This window comes from Didymella exigua (genome assembly GCF_010094145.1).
Source record: "Didymella exigua CBS 183.55 unplaced genomic scaffold M421scaffold_38, whole genome shotgun sequence".
NCBI lineage: Eukaryota > Fungi > Ascomycota > Dothideomycetes > Pleosporales > Didymellaceae > Didymella > Didymella exigua.
This window is the reverse complement of record NW_022984812.1, coordinates 134990-148432: the sequence shown is the minus strand read 5'-3', so window position 1 is coordinate 148432 and position 13443 is coordinate 134990. Positions and strand designations below refer to the sequence as shown.

At 53.7% G+C, this 13443-nt stretch overlaps 5 protein-coding genes across 5 annotated transcripts; 3 read left to right on the top strand and 2 right to left on the bottom strand.

Moving 5' to 3' along the window:
- Positions 1–689: 689 nt before the first annotated feature.
- Positions 690–1920, bottom strand: M421DRAFT_72333 (uncharacterized protein; the record flags this gene model as incomplete). The annotated part of the gene is made up of 3 exons (XM_033596864.1): positions 690–1049; positions 1103–1646; positions 1703–1920. The coding sequence occupies 3 exons, from the start codon at positions 1918–1920 to the stop codon at positions 690–692; spliced, it is 1122 nt and encodes a 373-aa protein (XP_033444713.1).
- Positions 1921–2073: 153 nt separating this feature from the next.
- M421DRAFT_279268 (uncharacterized protein) lies at positions 2074–4374 on the top strand. The gene is made up of 3 exons (XM_033588894.1): positions 2074–2241; positions 2287–3173; positions 3225–4374. The coding sequence occupies exons 1-3, from the start codon at positions 2227–2229 to the stop codon at positions 4294–4296; spliced, it is 1974 nt and encodes a 657-aa protein (XP_033444712.1). The 5' UTR covers positions 2074–2226; the 3' UTR covers positions 4297–4374.
- A 1792-nt stretch (positions 4375–6166) lies between these two features.
- Positions 6167–8603, top strand: M421DRAFT_103782 (carbohydrate esterase family 4 protein; the record flags this gene model as incomplete). Its single annotated transcript, XM_033586941.1, has 3 exons — positions 6167–6427; positions 6480–7454; positions 7506–8603. 3 exons carry the CDS (start codon positions 6167–6169, stop codon positions 8601–8603), a joined length of 2334 nt encoding a protein of 777 aa, XP_033444711.1.
- A 443-nt stretch (positions 8604–9046) lies between these two features.
- Positions 9047–9766, bottom strand: M421DRAFT_103781 (uncharacterized protein; the record flags this gene model as incomplete). Its single annotated transcript, XM_033586940.1, has 2 exons — positions 9047–9540; positions 9601–9766. The coding sequence occupies 2 exons, from the start codon at positions 9764–9766 to the stop codon at positions 9047–9049; spliced, it is 660 nt and encodes a 219-aa protein (XP_033444710.1).
- A 759-nt stretch (positions 9767–10525) lies between these two features.
- On the top strand, positions 10526–11522 carry M421DRAFT_8762 (Aldo/keto reductase; the record flags this gene model as incomplete). The annotated part of the gene is made up of 3 exons (XM_033597607.1): positions 10526–10855; positions 10908–11131; positions 11180–11522. 3 exons carry the CDS (start codon positions 10526–10528, stop codon positions 11520–11522), a joined length of 897 nt encoding a protein of 298 aa, XP_033444709.1.
- Between the last annotated feature and the right edge of the window lie 1921 nt (positions 11523–13443).

The window sequence follows — 13443 nt, the reverse complement described above, 5'->3', positions numbered from 1 at the left end:
TCTTATTATATGTGCATCCCTGCAATTCACCGCTTGCCATGTCAAAGCTTCAGAGGCTTGAAGGCTCTTTCGGACCGCGCCGGCAGGCCTGCCGACACGGCAAGCCGATTTCTGCGTCACGAAGGCGCGGTTGGCAGCGGCGAAAACCATCGCAGTCGACAGATTACCCTGCCTGTCAGCATTCGATATTGTCTCAGGTGATGGGTCCAGACTCATGCAGCACTTAGGCGTAAAGCAAGGTATTGTATGGGCGCGAATTCGATTTTGGTCTGCAGGTCACTCGAACGTCCAGCGCAGAAAGTTGCTCACGCTGCACGTTCAGCCTCGCTAGACCGCGGAAAGGTAGCAGACTTCGTCAGAAGCTACCACTGTTTGTTCGAAGATGGTCATACCGCTTCAGACCCTGAATATCACGCAGACATTCTAGTGTAGTTTTGTGGCTTGTGCTTGACATTGGCTAGGCGTTGGTTTCGGCAGACGACCTATGCGAGACACCATCTGATGCAGAATGCCATGCATGATGTACTGCAATGCGGGGACAACCTGACATCCCCCCCCCCCACGTTTCGGATAAACACATGCTCGTGCTGATCAATAGCACTGCTAATCAACGTATCTTCGAACGGCCTGCGCTTGCAGATGTGCATGCTATTTTCGTTCCTCCAAACACCGCACGGCATCCTCGTTCCTCAAGAGAAGAAGAACGTGTTGCCCTCGGCGTCCTTGCGTTCAGCCTTTCTGAGCGTCTTATCAGGATTGTATTCCTCCCAAACACTGGCGGGAAAGATGTGCTTATTCTTTTCATACCATCGACGGTCTACGACCTTTGTGACAGCCGGATCATCGTGGCAGCCCTCAAGTTCATCGTCTGGGAAGCTTGATTCCTTGACCTTACTCCTCTTTGGATTCAAGGGATCGTAATCGTCGGTGTTCATTTCCTCATCGGGGTTGATAGTGGGCGTGGCCTTTGTCGGTTGTGCGGACCAATCAAATATGGGGCCATTGAACCCGGTGACACTGTTGAACAGGAAGTGATAGAATTCGTAGTGCTGCAGAATTATTAGCTGTGATTACCGCAAGTCGCCAGAGGGCTTCGACTTACATGGGGAAGAATGACTTCTCCCCTGACGAACATCAGATCATCCACACTGATTCTGGCCCAATTCCGTCGACTGTTATCGCCACCCACACCTAGTTCAGCGCCCACTTTCCTAGCCTTGTCAAGAAACAACCATATGTTGTCACCCTTCTTCACCCTGCATAGCCCCCCGGGCACATTCGTACCATCGTAGAACACGAAGGGGATTGCTACCTCTGTGGCTTTCACGCCAGCTCGCATTCCCAAGAAGTCCTGTCGCGCAATATCTGCCTGCTGTGCTTCGCGCTGGAGAGCTGATTTGGTCATGACTCTCGGCTTCATGCCAACGCTTGTATTCGCCCCCAACTTCTTCTTCTTCTTCTTCTTAAAGGCAATCCCTTCAGTCTCAGAGCCCACACCAGACGTATCGGCGGGTGCGTTCTCGCGCGGTGTATGCGCTTTCGATAAGGCTGAGTCGGTCTCTTCATTGTCGTCTACTCCGAAGGAGAGCTTGCCCTTGGTAGCTATCTTGCGCTTCTTCTTGAAAACCGGCTTGGGTGTCGATGCCCTGTACTTGGCAAATTAGCATTCGCATTACATCTGGGGGGATGCCGAGAACTATACCCTTCTACTGGTGTATCAGCGCCAGAGCTGACTGCAGGACTTCCCCGCTCTTTCAGCTCGATGGCTTCTGCGCGTCTCTTGCGATAGTCATCAAGGTTCACAAGGCCAACGGTTTGCGCCTTGAGCAGGTCCTCGGCTGTAGCTGCCTGAGAAGCGAAGCGGCCATTCCCAGGGTTTCCGCTACTCGAACTGTCGCCAGGAGGTCCAAACTTGTCCATGTTAGGTGATTGTGAAGTACGTCAGGCCCTCAGGTGGTTGCACCTTTCTTTGCGACCGGCGCGCCAGCTCAAAGAGGAAAGGCTCGATTGACGCATGCCATGTGACGGCGCGCAGACGCGCCTGACCAATCAACACTCACTCACATATCAACGCCTCAACAGTTGATACACGTAATCTGCTGCCCGGAGGCTGAAGCACGATGTCGCGGGTGATTCAGGACTCGGACGGTGAGTTGGACGACGATCTTGAGGTGGAGGTGCAGCGAACAGAGGCAAAAGACGCGTCGCCTAAGCAATCCGCCAGCGATGCTTCTTCTACAGGTGAGCGCGAAAAGTCAAGAGTCAGTTTCACATACTCACTTACAGTCGACAGAAGCCCTGAGGAGACAGATTGAAGCAGCTCATCGAGCGCATCTGCAGTCTCAGTTTCCGGTTAACGACAACCAACTGCCAGCAACACTCGAAGTAAATCATCAAAAAAGGAAGACACCAGCCGAGTTCGATTTGTACAGCCCGTTCAAAGAAAATACGGTATCGGAGAAGACCCCAATTTGCAAGTTCGGCAGTTCACCCGGGGGCCTGCAGCAAGATCAAACCTTTCTAGATCAAACCTCAGAGCTAGCTGATTCACATGACGGAACACACTGGGTACTGGAAGGCACCATGCGCGAAACATACGCTCAGCATAGTCCTAATCCGATGTTTCCTGAGCCTTCAAGTACAGTTCCGAACGCAACTCTAACGCAACAGCGCGTGCTGGAGGGAGTCCTTGCACCAGCACTGCTAGGATCTAACGTCGATGCTGGAAGATCTCCATTTCAACCAGATGCCTCAATTCCTTGGTCGGAATATCTGAAATCGCCCACGACTACGGGAGAACAACCGAGGTCGTCCGCTCAGCACTCGCATGGGTCACAGCCTACGCTACTTCCGGCGTCAGGGCCCATACTGAACAATAGCTCTGATTTATCTATCTCACAGTCATATCGTAGAGCATCATTGACGCTCGTAGGCTGTCTTTCGCCTCAAGACAAGTCTACAGATGTGGTCAACCCCCAAAAGTTGACCATATTTCCGACAGACGAGGTCGCGTACAAGGCTACACTACCGCAGGCAACACCATCTTCGACTCTCAATGAACTACGAGACAAAACTCCAAGTTCATCTCGAAACTCGCGCAAGATTAGGCGCATTTCAAGCCCCGCTCCGACCTCGGATGACGACTTGGCGGACTTGGGTCTATCTAAAGAACAGTAAGACCGTCGAGCCTACATATTATCACTTTCATGGCTTATGATTTGCAGGTATAAGCCACGTCCAAGCCGTTCGCGATCACTAAAGGCTGGGACGCAGGAAACCACTGACTACTCAGTCAGACCTGAGAAGGCTACAAAGGCAAACAGACGGAGGAAGTCAACGCCTGCTAACACAGCTGTTGCGAACCCACCAAGCACTTCTGACAGAATCCAGCAAAATTGTGATATGGGGTTCACGCCGTCCACGAGTGCAAAGGCGCTGAAGCAGAACAAAGGTGAAGTCATTCGAACCGTTGATTGGCTCATCACCAACGGAGTCGCCAATGATGAGCTCGCCTCTCACATTTCGGAAATGTCGAAGGGTGACGACAAGCAAGTCGGAACGAACTTCGACACCATTCAGTATGATGGCGATCGTAACGCTGGACGCATCGTCGATGTTCAGATAACGCCAACGGGACTTGGTGCTCGATTAGATACTGTGACTGACAACATGGCCACCGCAGAAACGGGGAATCTCAGAAGCCCGGCCAAGGTACAAGTCGTGATACCCGCAAGGACGCCCAAATGCGCAGCCGGGACGGTTGAGGCATCTCGCAGGAAGACAAAACGCAGGAAGACGACACTGGATCAGCCTGAGCCGACCGCAACCGTTAATGCGGTGACCGAAGCCAAGGCTGAGACAAGACGAGGAAGAGGGCATCCCAAGAAGGCAACTGAGACCTGTCCGTCTGCTAAGATAGTAAACGGAGAGGAAGAGGAGGGCCTAAGAGAGCAAGTCTCCGATTATCCGCTTCTCTCTGTAGATGGAAACGCCCGACCCAATTTGGGACAGCAACAAGCTATCGAGGATGCAGGGTTTCCGAACACTACGAAGCCAGTCCAAAGCCCTGGCAGCTCTCAACCTGCAAACACAAGGACCGCGGTTGTCACCTCGAAATCTACGCCTGAGCCTCCGGAGCTCCTGGGTCGCCCCGAGGTAGAGCCTTTCACTCCAGAGCGTGTCAAGAAACCTGTTCCTCGAGAACAACCTTCGAGCAACAAGGCAAAGGTGCCACATCGCGTGGGCCTAAGTAAGCGGACAAGAATTGCACCGTTACTTCGAGTGATCAAGAAATAATTCCCGGTAGTCCTTATCCCGCCTCCGCTTGTTGGCGCATGTGCCTGCAAAGCATGACCTTATGTTTTACTCAACGATACCCACTTTCAATTGAATCAATTATGCATACAATTCTTGGGAGCGTCCTCGAAGGTGGTACGCCTGACCTTCAACAGTTTACAATACGAGACTGGTGGCGGGAGCATACGAGTATTTGTGTCTTTTCTGAGCTTTTCTGAGCTTTTCTGCGACCTCGATCAGGATGCAGAAAACGGCAGATGTTCCAGACGCGTATATCCCGCGATTCTCTCTGGGCCAAAGTGACCAGAGTGAACGCATGCGCGATTCAAGCACGAACCTTATTTTGAGGCTTTTAGGTTGCTGATTTCCGCGCCCCGCGAGCGTTGCACTACTTCTGTGCAAATTTACTTCTAGAATTTCAACGCGGCGGCTCTTGTGTGCTCAATAATACGTGCCTTGATATTGTCACCGCACTCCCCTTTCTGAAGTCTTGGGGATTGCCGCTTGCACAGCAGTTGCAGGCTCCAGCGTATTACAGTGGAGCCACATCGGGCGCGCTTTGAAAACCAGCCTGTCCGTCTTTTAAGCATCGATCGTTCTGCTGATGGCAATTTGTTGATTGCACTTCCACCTCAGGACAGACATAATTCGATGCTAGGATCAAGCGAGTGCTCAAACGCCGGCTTGTTGGCATCGCTGTATATAGTCAGGTTTTCAAAGCGATGCAGCCCTAGCGACCCCTATTGACCTTCATCTCCGCATGGTTTAGCTTGGCCTTGGTACGCCAAGAGCATGAGCTTGCCCGTTCCGCCCCTAAATGCCGGTCTCTTCGATTCTCGCTCCCTCAAACGTCCTCTCCCATATACAATGCAAGGGAGCCCGACATGGGTGCAATCGCAAACACAGGCAGGTGTCGTTCTCAACTTCATCGCCGAGGCCCGCAGACCATCTCGCATGCATGCATCCTCTGCGCCTGGGATCTTGAGGAGGCGTACTGTGATGTTACCTTCCAGCCGACCAAGCCTATCTCCATATCGATAGTAAGCCGTCAGGGGTCTGCAGTTCCAATGTGCATCTCCCGCGCGGGCTGAGAGCCGAATCACGCTGGCGGGTCGCAAATGACGGCTTTCAAGCGTCGCTTGTTACCAAAGACATACGTTGGCTTCACGCTAACATACGCTATCGCACGCAAAACACAAACGCGTTGGCTAGCGGGATGCCTTGATCCGCTCTTGGCAGGCGCGGCGATCTTACCTCTTTGGCTTTTGCGCGACGCGGTGACGCCAGTTCATATTTTTAGTCCGCCATGCCTTAACGTCTTGGCTCTTGTGAGGCAGGTGGGAGATACATCCCCCTTTTGATTTGTTACCCCGGGAATCCTCCGCTATTATTCTCCATTAGGGCCATATAAATGATGCAATATGCTGAGTGAGACATATGGAGCAGGCAGGATCGCAGTCAATAGCGAATACGCAACAGGAGATCCTTTATTCTCGAGGTAACAATGCATCCACCGGGGACAACGAACAGGCGGAAGCCCCGCTATGAGGCCTCGTATCCCATGAGCTTTCTTCGGGCGGGCGATCTTGGCTGCTGATATGGTACGCTGACTACGAGTTAGCGGACGGCCATGGCTTGAACCGTGTGCGCCACGCCTCGCCTCGCCGCTCCTGATGTCGTTTCATCGGTATAAGTATTAGCGACTGCCTGTTGACTCTACGCTCACTCGTTCTGCGCGTCAATTGCTCGTCCCAAGTGACAGTCATTCGTTTGCAACATTGTATTTAATCCCTAATTGAAGTCGACTACCACACTCGCTATTCGGACCCTCCAATTTTTTAAGGAATAGAAGAGTTATATCATATACATAATGCGTTTCTCCGAGGTTTTCGCCGCCTCTTCGGTGGCTTCACTTGTTGCTGCCCATGGCGGCATCCAGGGAGCCCCTAAGCTCTTTGGCCTACCGAACGACATCAAGATCCGGATGCCTTCTCCTCGAGCCGCTCGCGCTGCCACCGCTATGGAGGGTCCCCACCACCTCCAGGCTCGTCAGGGAGGTGATGCCAACAATCGTTGCGGACCCAGTTTTGGCAACGCTGTCTGCGCTGCCGGCTACTGCTGCTCTGGAGCCGTATGTCAAGTCTCATGATCTTTGCTCTGGATGCGTACTAATTAATTGATAGGGATACTGTGGAACCACCAAGGACCATTGCAACGCTCCTGACTGCCTTTTTAACTTCGGCCCTGCTTGTGATGCCAACAAGACCCCTGCTGGAGCCAGCACTCGCAACGATGCTCGCCCCCAGAAGGGCAGTGTTGCCTACGGTGGTGCGGGCATCTATGCTTGCCGCACCCCTGGAACCGTTGCCATTACCTATGATGACGGTCCATACATCTACACTGATGAGGTCCTGAACAAGTTTGCTGCGGCGGGCTTCAAGGCTACTTTCTTCGTCACCGGTATCAACCTCGGCAAGGGTGCCATTGATGAGCAGTGGAGCGGTGTCGTACAGCGCATGGTCGCTGAGGGTCACCAGGTCGCTTCTCACACTTGGTCCCACCAGGACCTCTCTGCCATCACCGAGGCTCAGGTCTACGACCAGATGGTCAAGAATGAGATGGCCATCCGCAACATCATCGGCAAATATCCCACCTACATGCGCCCTCCTTACTCGTCCTGCACGGGCACTTGCCCGAGCGTTCTTCAGAAGCTTGGTTACGTCATTGCATACTTTGACTTGGATACCGATGACTACAACCAGCTCACCCCCGTCAAAATTGAGACCGCTAAGAACAACTTCCGCAACGCTGTCAATGGCGCCAACCCGGCCTCCCAGAGCAAGCTCGCCATTGCCCACGACATCCATGAGCTTACCGCTCTCAACCTGACCGTTACCATGATCGAGACACTCCAGGCCCGTGGCTTCAGGGGTGTCACCATGGGTGAGTGCATGGGCGAGGCCGAGGCCAACTGGTACCGCGACTCTACTCCCGCTACCCCCGGTTCCTCAACTACTTCCACCTCCACTGGCCCTACCTCGACCCCCACCGGCACTATCTCCACTGATGGTACTTGCGGCACCCAGGGCAACAACCAGATCTGCATCGGCTCTGAATTCGGCAACTGCTGCTCTCAGTACGGCTACTGCGGAAAGTCTGTAAGTAATGCAAACATCTAATCCCAGGAATCCTGACTGACGGCGATGTAGACCGACCACTGCGGAACTAGCTGCAACACCCTCTTCGGTAATTGTGGCACCAACGCTAACCCCAGCTCTGTCCCAACTGCTACCTCGACCTCTGCTCCTCAGCCTACTGGTGTTCTGACGCCTTCCATTGACGGTACTTGCGGTGGCAGCTCCGGCTTTACCTGTGTCGGCTTCGTTCATGATAGTGCTAAGTCTGAGTGCTGCTCCCAGTACGGTTACTGCGGTGCTTCCACCGGTCACTGCGGAACCGGTTGCAACCCCCTTGCGGGTAACTGCGGCTCTGTAAGTTCTTCTGTCTCGTCTTCGGCTGCGCTCTCGTCGTCGGCCCCCGTTTCAAGCACAAACAAGGACGACTCCACCTCTTCCTCAGCAGCACATACTCCTTCCGTTACTTTGACTGCGGTCCACTCTTCGTCGGCTACACCCCCAGTCTCTACCGATAAGTCTGGCGATAAGTCCAGCACAATTTCTTCAATTCACTCCGACTCTAGTTCTGCCTCGGACAAGCACGAGTTCAGCACAGCTTCTTCCATCTTCCCCTCCGGCTCCTCCTCTGCCCCTGCCTCAGTCTCCAAGAACGAAGAACATTTCAGCACCGTTTCTTCTATTCACCCAGACGTTACGTCCTCTGCTTCCGACAAGCACGAGTCTACCACCGTTTCCTCTATCTATTCCATCGGCTCTTCCTCGAGCTCTGTACCAACAAAGCCCAGTCAAACTAGCTCCGTCTACGCGGATGACTACTCGACCGAAAAATCCTCGTCTGCCGCCTCCCCGACCGTTAAGCACACTGAGGAGTCCACCTCCACAGCGTCCTCCGCCACCTCATACACCGAACACCCCACCACATTCGCCTCCTCGGTCAAGCCCGCCACCTCGACCCCTCACTCCACCTCGTCGACCCCGACGCCGACGCCTATCAAGTCCGTCTCCCAGGACGGCAAGTGCGGCGGCAAGAACGGCCAAACTTGCGCCGGCTACAAGAGCAGCTTCGGCCTCAAGCTCGAGTGCTGCTGCAAGACGACCGGCCGCTGCTCCGCCGACCCCTGGGCCTGTACGGCTGGCTGCGACAAGAAGAACGGAAAGTGCTGGTACTAGGTCAGTCGGGTGATGAGTGGTGTTGGGTTTATTTGGGTGGGGGGTGATATACACTGCTTCTTTTCTTGGTACATGGTCTATTTTGGTGGATTGTTGTATAGTCGTTGGATTATGACACGTGATACCTAATGCTGGTAGAGATAATGTTACACGGCACAACGTATGTATTGATGGCCTGCCCACCTTTCTTTGCTTCAATTCTGTACCTATCAGTGACGCGCCGCCTTGGTGCCATTGACCACAGGTAAAGTGGCGATTGTGTCGGTGATTACTCGTGAGTGGATGGTGTAGCCTTGAGAGACTCCATGTCAAGTGTATAGTGTGCGTGTCGCAGATACCGGAAGTGTGTCTGCTGTTCCAAAGCACCTTTCCAATCGGACCTTGACGCATCTTTTGTAAACAGGCTTGGGTATCGCAGTTGTTGATTCGACAGTGCTGCCTGCTTAATCGTCCTCATCTGACGATGCGTAGCCGAGGCCCAGAGAAAGAGTCGCTGGAGCTTTGTTCGGAGGCGACGCGGCGTTCGCCGAGGCAGTAGGCTTCACCCAAGAAGCGTTCGATACATCGTCTGTAGCCTTCTCTTTGTCGTCAGCTGTGTCGACGGTCTTTTTCTCATCCGTCACCGAGCTGGACTTCCGCAGCTTGACGCCCTTCAAGAGACTTGACTCGGTGCCCTTCTTCCTCTTCCTGCCAGACGCTGCCCATTGCACTTGGTCTTCCTTCGGCGCTCCCTCATTGTCTTCCTCTAATGCCTTCCTCTCGGCCTCCTCTTGTTGTCTGCGAAACAACTCCAACTGCTCGCGAGTCTCCTTCTTCACGTTCGCTTCTTCTTTGCGCTTGGCCTCGCGGATGCCGTCAAGGTAGTCGGCTTCGTCATCATCGAGGGCAACGTGTAGCTGATAGCGTGCGGCTTGTTCGAATGCTTCCTGTTTAGCGTCTTACGTCAACCTGACATGTTAGTCTGGGCATCTCATTGCACTGTGTGGTATTGTATCACCCTTGTTTGCTTGCAGGACCTCGAAGAGACTCTTCCCTTCGTTCTGCTTACTCAATTCTTCTTTTCCTCTACGTTTCTCTTCGATTTCACGCTGGGCTTGCTTCCACTCGTCGTCGCGTTCAATTGGCGCGTCCGCCGTGCCTCCAGATACGAAGCCGGAGGACATATTGCGTAATCGTGTGTTTTTGGTCGGCGATGTGAAGGTCGAAACGCAGCGGGCCTCGGCGCTCGACCTCAAGCTCGTTTTGACTAAGCCCCACCAACCTTTCACAATGTCATCCAAAGAACACCAAGGCCCTTCGACGTCCATCCGATCTACGGCGTCTCGTTAAACCAGTGTTCTGCGGTCCGGTCGCTGCAAGCTGTGTTTATTGAACCTCCAACTACTGACGAGTCGATCATACATGCACATGAACCTGTATCCTGATACAGACCCTCTATCTCACTCTGCTACAGATGGACAGCTATCCTCTAGTGTTGAAAATGTTGGCATTGGAGATCGTAAGAAGCATGAAACCCTTCTCAAATACATGCAGGACTGTTCCGACTTCCTGATAGAGAGAAATGCGTCCCGCACCCGGCAACTTCTGGTGGAGTGAGCGCCTGCATCCCACGCGGAGAGGAAACGATGCCCCTCTCGGTCTGCCGTTCTCCAATTATCCTCCACCTTGAGGCTGATAGCGGAGCGCCGTATGCAACCTCTGCAGCCCACCGCGGGCTACTTGCACCATGATTGGTGGAAGCTCACGCCATCGGAATACCCGGTGGGATATGTCGCGTACTCCTCGGCGCGTTGACCGAATATGCTGTTGACGTCAGGCGGGTTGGCTGTTGGAATAATAACACTGCCCCTCTCACTCTCCGACAAGTAAATCATTCTTCCTTATACCCCAATCTCAATCACATGCTCAGAACACTCACAAGAATGGCACCCAAGAACTGGACCAAGGAGCACTTCACGCTCAACACTGGCGCCAAGATCCCCGCCGTTGGCCTTGGAACATGGCAGTCGAAGCCTGGTGAGGTCCGCGAGGCCGTCAAGGTTGCCCTCCAGTCTGGCTACCGTCACATCGACACTGCTCTTGCCTACGGCAACGAGAAGGAGGTCGGCGAGGGTATCAAGGACTCCGGCGTCCCCCGTAAGGACATCTGGGTTACGACCAAGCTTGACAACCCCTGGCACAAGCGCGTCGAGGACGGCATCACCAGCTCGCTGAAGAGCCTTGGCCTCGACTACGTTGACCTGTACCTCATGGTGAGCGCCGCTTCTCACATTCTCTACTAATCTCGTACTGACTTTTGGCCAGCACTGGCCCTCGTCGACCGACCCCGAGGACCTGAGCAAGCACTACCCCGACTGGGACTTCCGCGATACTTGGGCCGAGCTTCAGAAGCTCCCCGAGTCCGGCCGCGTCAAGAACATCGGCGTTTCCAACTTCGCCATCAAGAACCTCGAGAAGCTCTTCGCCGACTCGCGCTTCAAGACCACACCGGCCGTTAATCAGGTTGAGCTGCACCCCAACAACCCTTCGTAAGTTCAGACGCAACTTCTGGCAACCCTCAGACTTACATGCAACAGCCCTAAGCTCCTCGACTACCTCAAGCAGAAGGGCATCCACGCCACCGCCTACTCCTGCCTGGGTTCCACCGACTCGCCGCTGTACAAGAACGAGGAGCTCAAGAAGCTCGCCGAGAAGAAGGGCAAGACCGTTCAGCAAGTGCTACTTGTCTGGGGTCTTCAGCGCGGGTCCAGCGTGATTCCCAAGTCGGTCTCTGCGCAGCGTATTCAGGCCAACTTCGAGCTTGACGGCTGGGAGCTTACAGCAGACGAGGTCAAGGTGATTGACTCGCTGCCCGAGCGCTTCAAGGTCTGCGGCGACTCTTGGTTGCCGGTCAAGGTTTTCTTTGGCGATGACGAGTAGCGGGGATTTGATGATTGATGATAAGATACCACCACAATACATGAAAGCACATGTTGAACACGCACATTTTGACCTACGAAGCATGCAACTGCTTTTATCTGCAAACAATCTCGTGTGACAAGCTGTGATATCAAAATCAACAGAACTTGGAAACAGAATGTTCAGCCTATGGACGACCTCAAGGGAAACTGTTGCAGCCTTGACAGATTTGTCATCGATCATGTGACAGCGCGCCGCGGCGAGATGTGGCGACTGACGCGACTCCGCTCGCGTTTTTGCATCCTCCACTCTCCTCCGCACTTACGTGCCCACCCACAACCTCTCGCAAGCACAAATACAGACAACATGAGTACCGAAGAGCAGCAGTTCGAAGAAGACAGCCAGATGGGAGGACCTGGTGCTCCCACACCCGTCTCCGCACTTGAGGTACGCCTCTCCTAATCCAATGCACGCGTACTGGCTAACAGCTTCGAAGGGCGTAAACGGCCTTACCGCACGTGACATCAAATTAGTTGTGGAAGGTGGCTTCAACACTGTCGAGGCAATTGCATATACGTAAGTCGAATTACACACGACGAACTGACCCCGCAGCTGATATGAGGCAGACCTCGACGAGCGCTGGAGCAGATCAAGGGAATCTCAGAACAAAAGGCATCGAAGCTGCTAGCAGAGGCATCCAAATTGGTACCTATGGGCTTCACAACGGCGACAGAGATGCACCAACGGCGAAGTGAGCTCATCTCGATTACGACCGGATCGAAACAGCTGGACACCTTGCTAGCTGGCGGTATCGAGACGGGCTCTATCACAGAGATCTTCGGTGAGTTTAGGACGGGAAAGAGTCAGATCTGCCATACCTTGGCGGTAACATGCCAACTGCCTTTCGACATGGGTGGTGGCGAAGGCAAATGTCTTTACATCGATACTGAAGGCACGTTTCGTCCCGTTCGTTGTCTGGCAGTGGCTACGCGATTCGGTCTCTCTGGAGAGGAGGTCTTAGATAACGTGGCTTATGCGCGAGCCTACAACTCCGATCATCAGCTCGAGCTGCTTAATCAGGCTGCGCAGATGATGACCGAGACACGATTCTCCTTGCTTATCGTCGACTCAGCGACGTCGCTGTACCGAACAGATTTCTCCGGACGTGGAGAGCTCTCGAGTCGACAGACCCATCTGGCCAAGTTCATGCGCATGTTGCAACGTCTCGCAGACGAGTTCGGTATTGCTGTCGTCATCACAAACCAAGTCGTCGCGCAAGTAGACGGTGGACCAAGTGCCATGTTTAACCCAGATCCCAAGAAGCCTATCGGAGGCAACATCATTGCTCACGCGAGTACAACGCGCCTCAGCTTGAGGAAGGGTAGGGGAGAGACGCGAGTGTGCAAGATCTACGACAGTCCCTGCTTGCCTGAGAGCGACTGTCTGTTTGCCATTAACGAGGACGGCATCGGCGACCCGAAGGAGAAGGATCTCGAGGAGAGAGCCAATAGGTGATCGCGACATCGTGGGCCATCTCTCTTAGAAGTGTACTGCAGCATTGGGCGGCGTTTTTTTCGACTCAGCGAGCTGTTATGGTTCAGAACCCTTTACGTACTTCAAGCATAATGTTTTCAATCGTCAAAGCTTATCTGTGAGGACTGGCCCCGTGTTGCCAATACCCTGGTCATGTCCAGCCTGCAGAAGACTACCCACACCCTGTCAGCTATGGCTAATTTTGTACCATCTCAATCGCAACCTTTCCACACAGCCTAGATGCAGCCTCCAAAGTCTCAACCCAAGCCTGGATATATCCACGTAGCCTATGCAATGGTCTTGATCTTGATCGGGATAGGTCCAGGCTTTTGCTACTACTGAGGTACATTAAGCGAGGACCTCAAGTGAGTGACGGCATAAATGTGAGCTAGCGTCGCGTCCGTGCGAC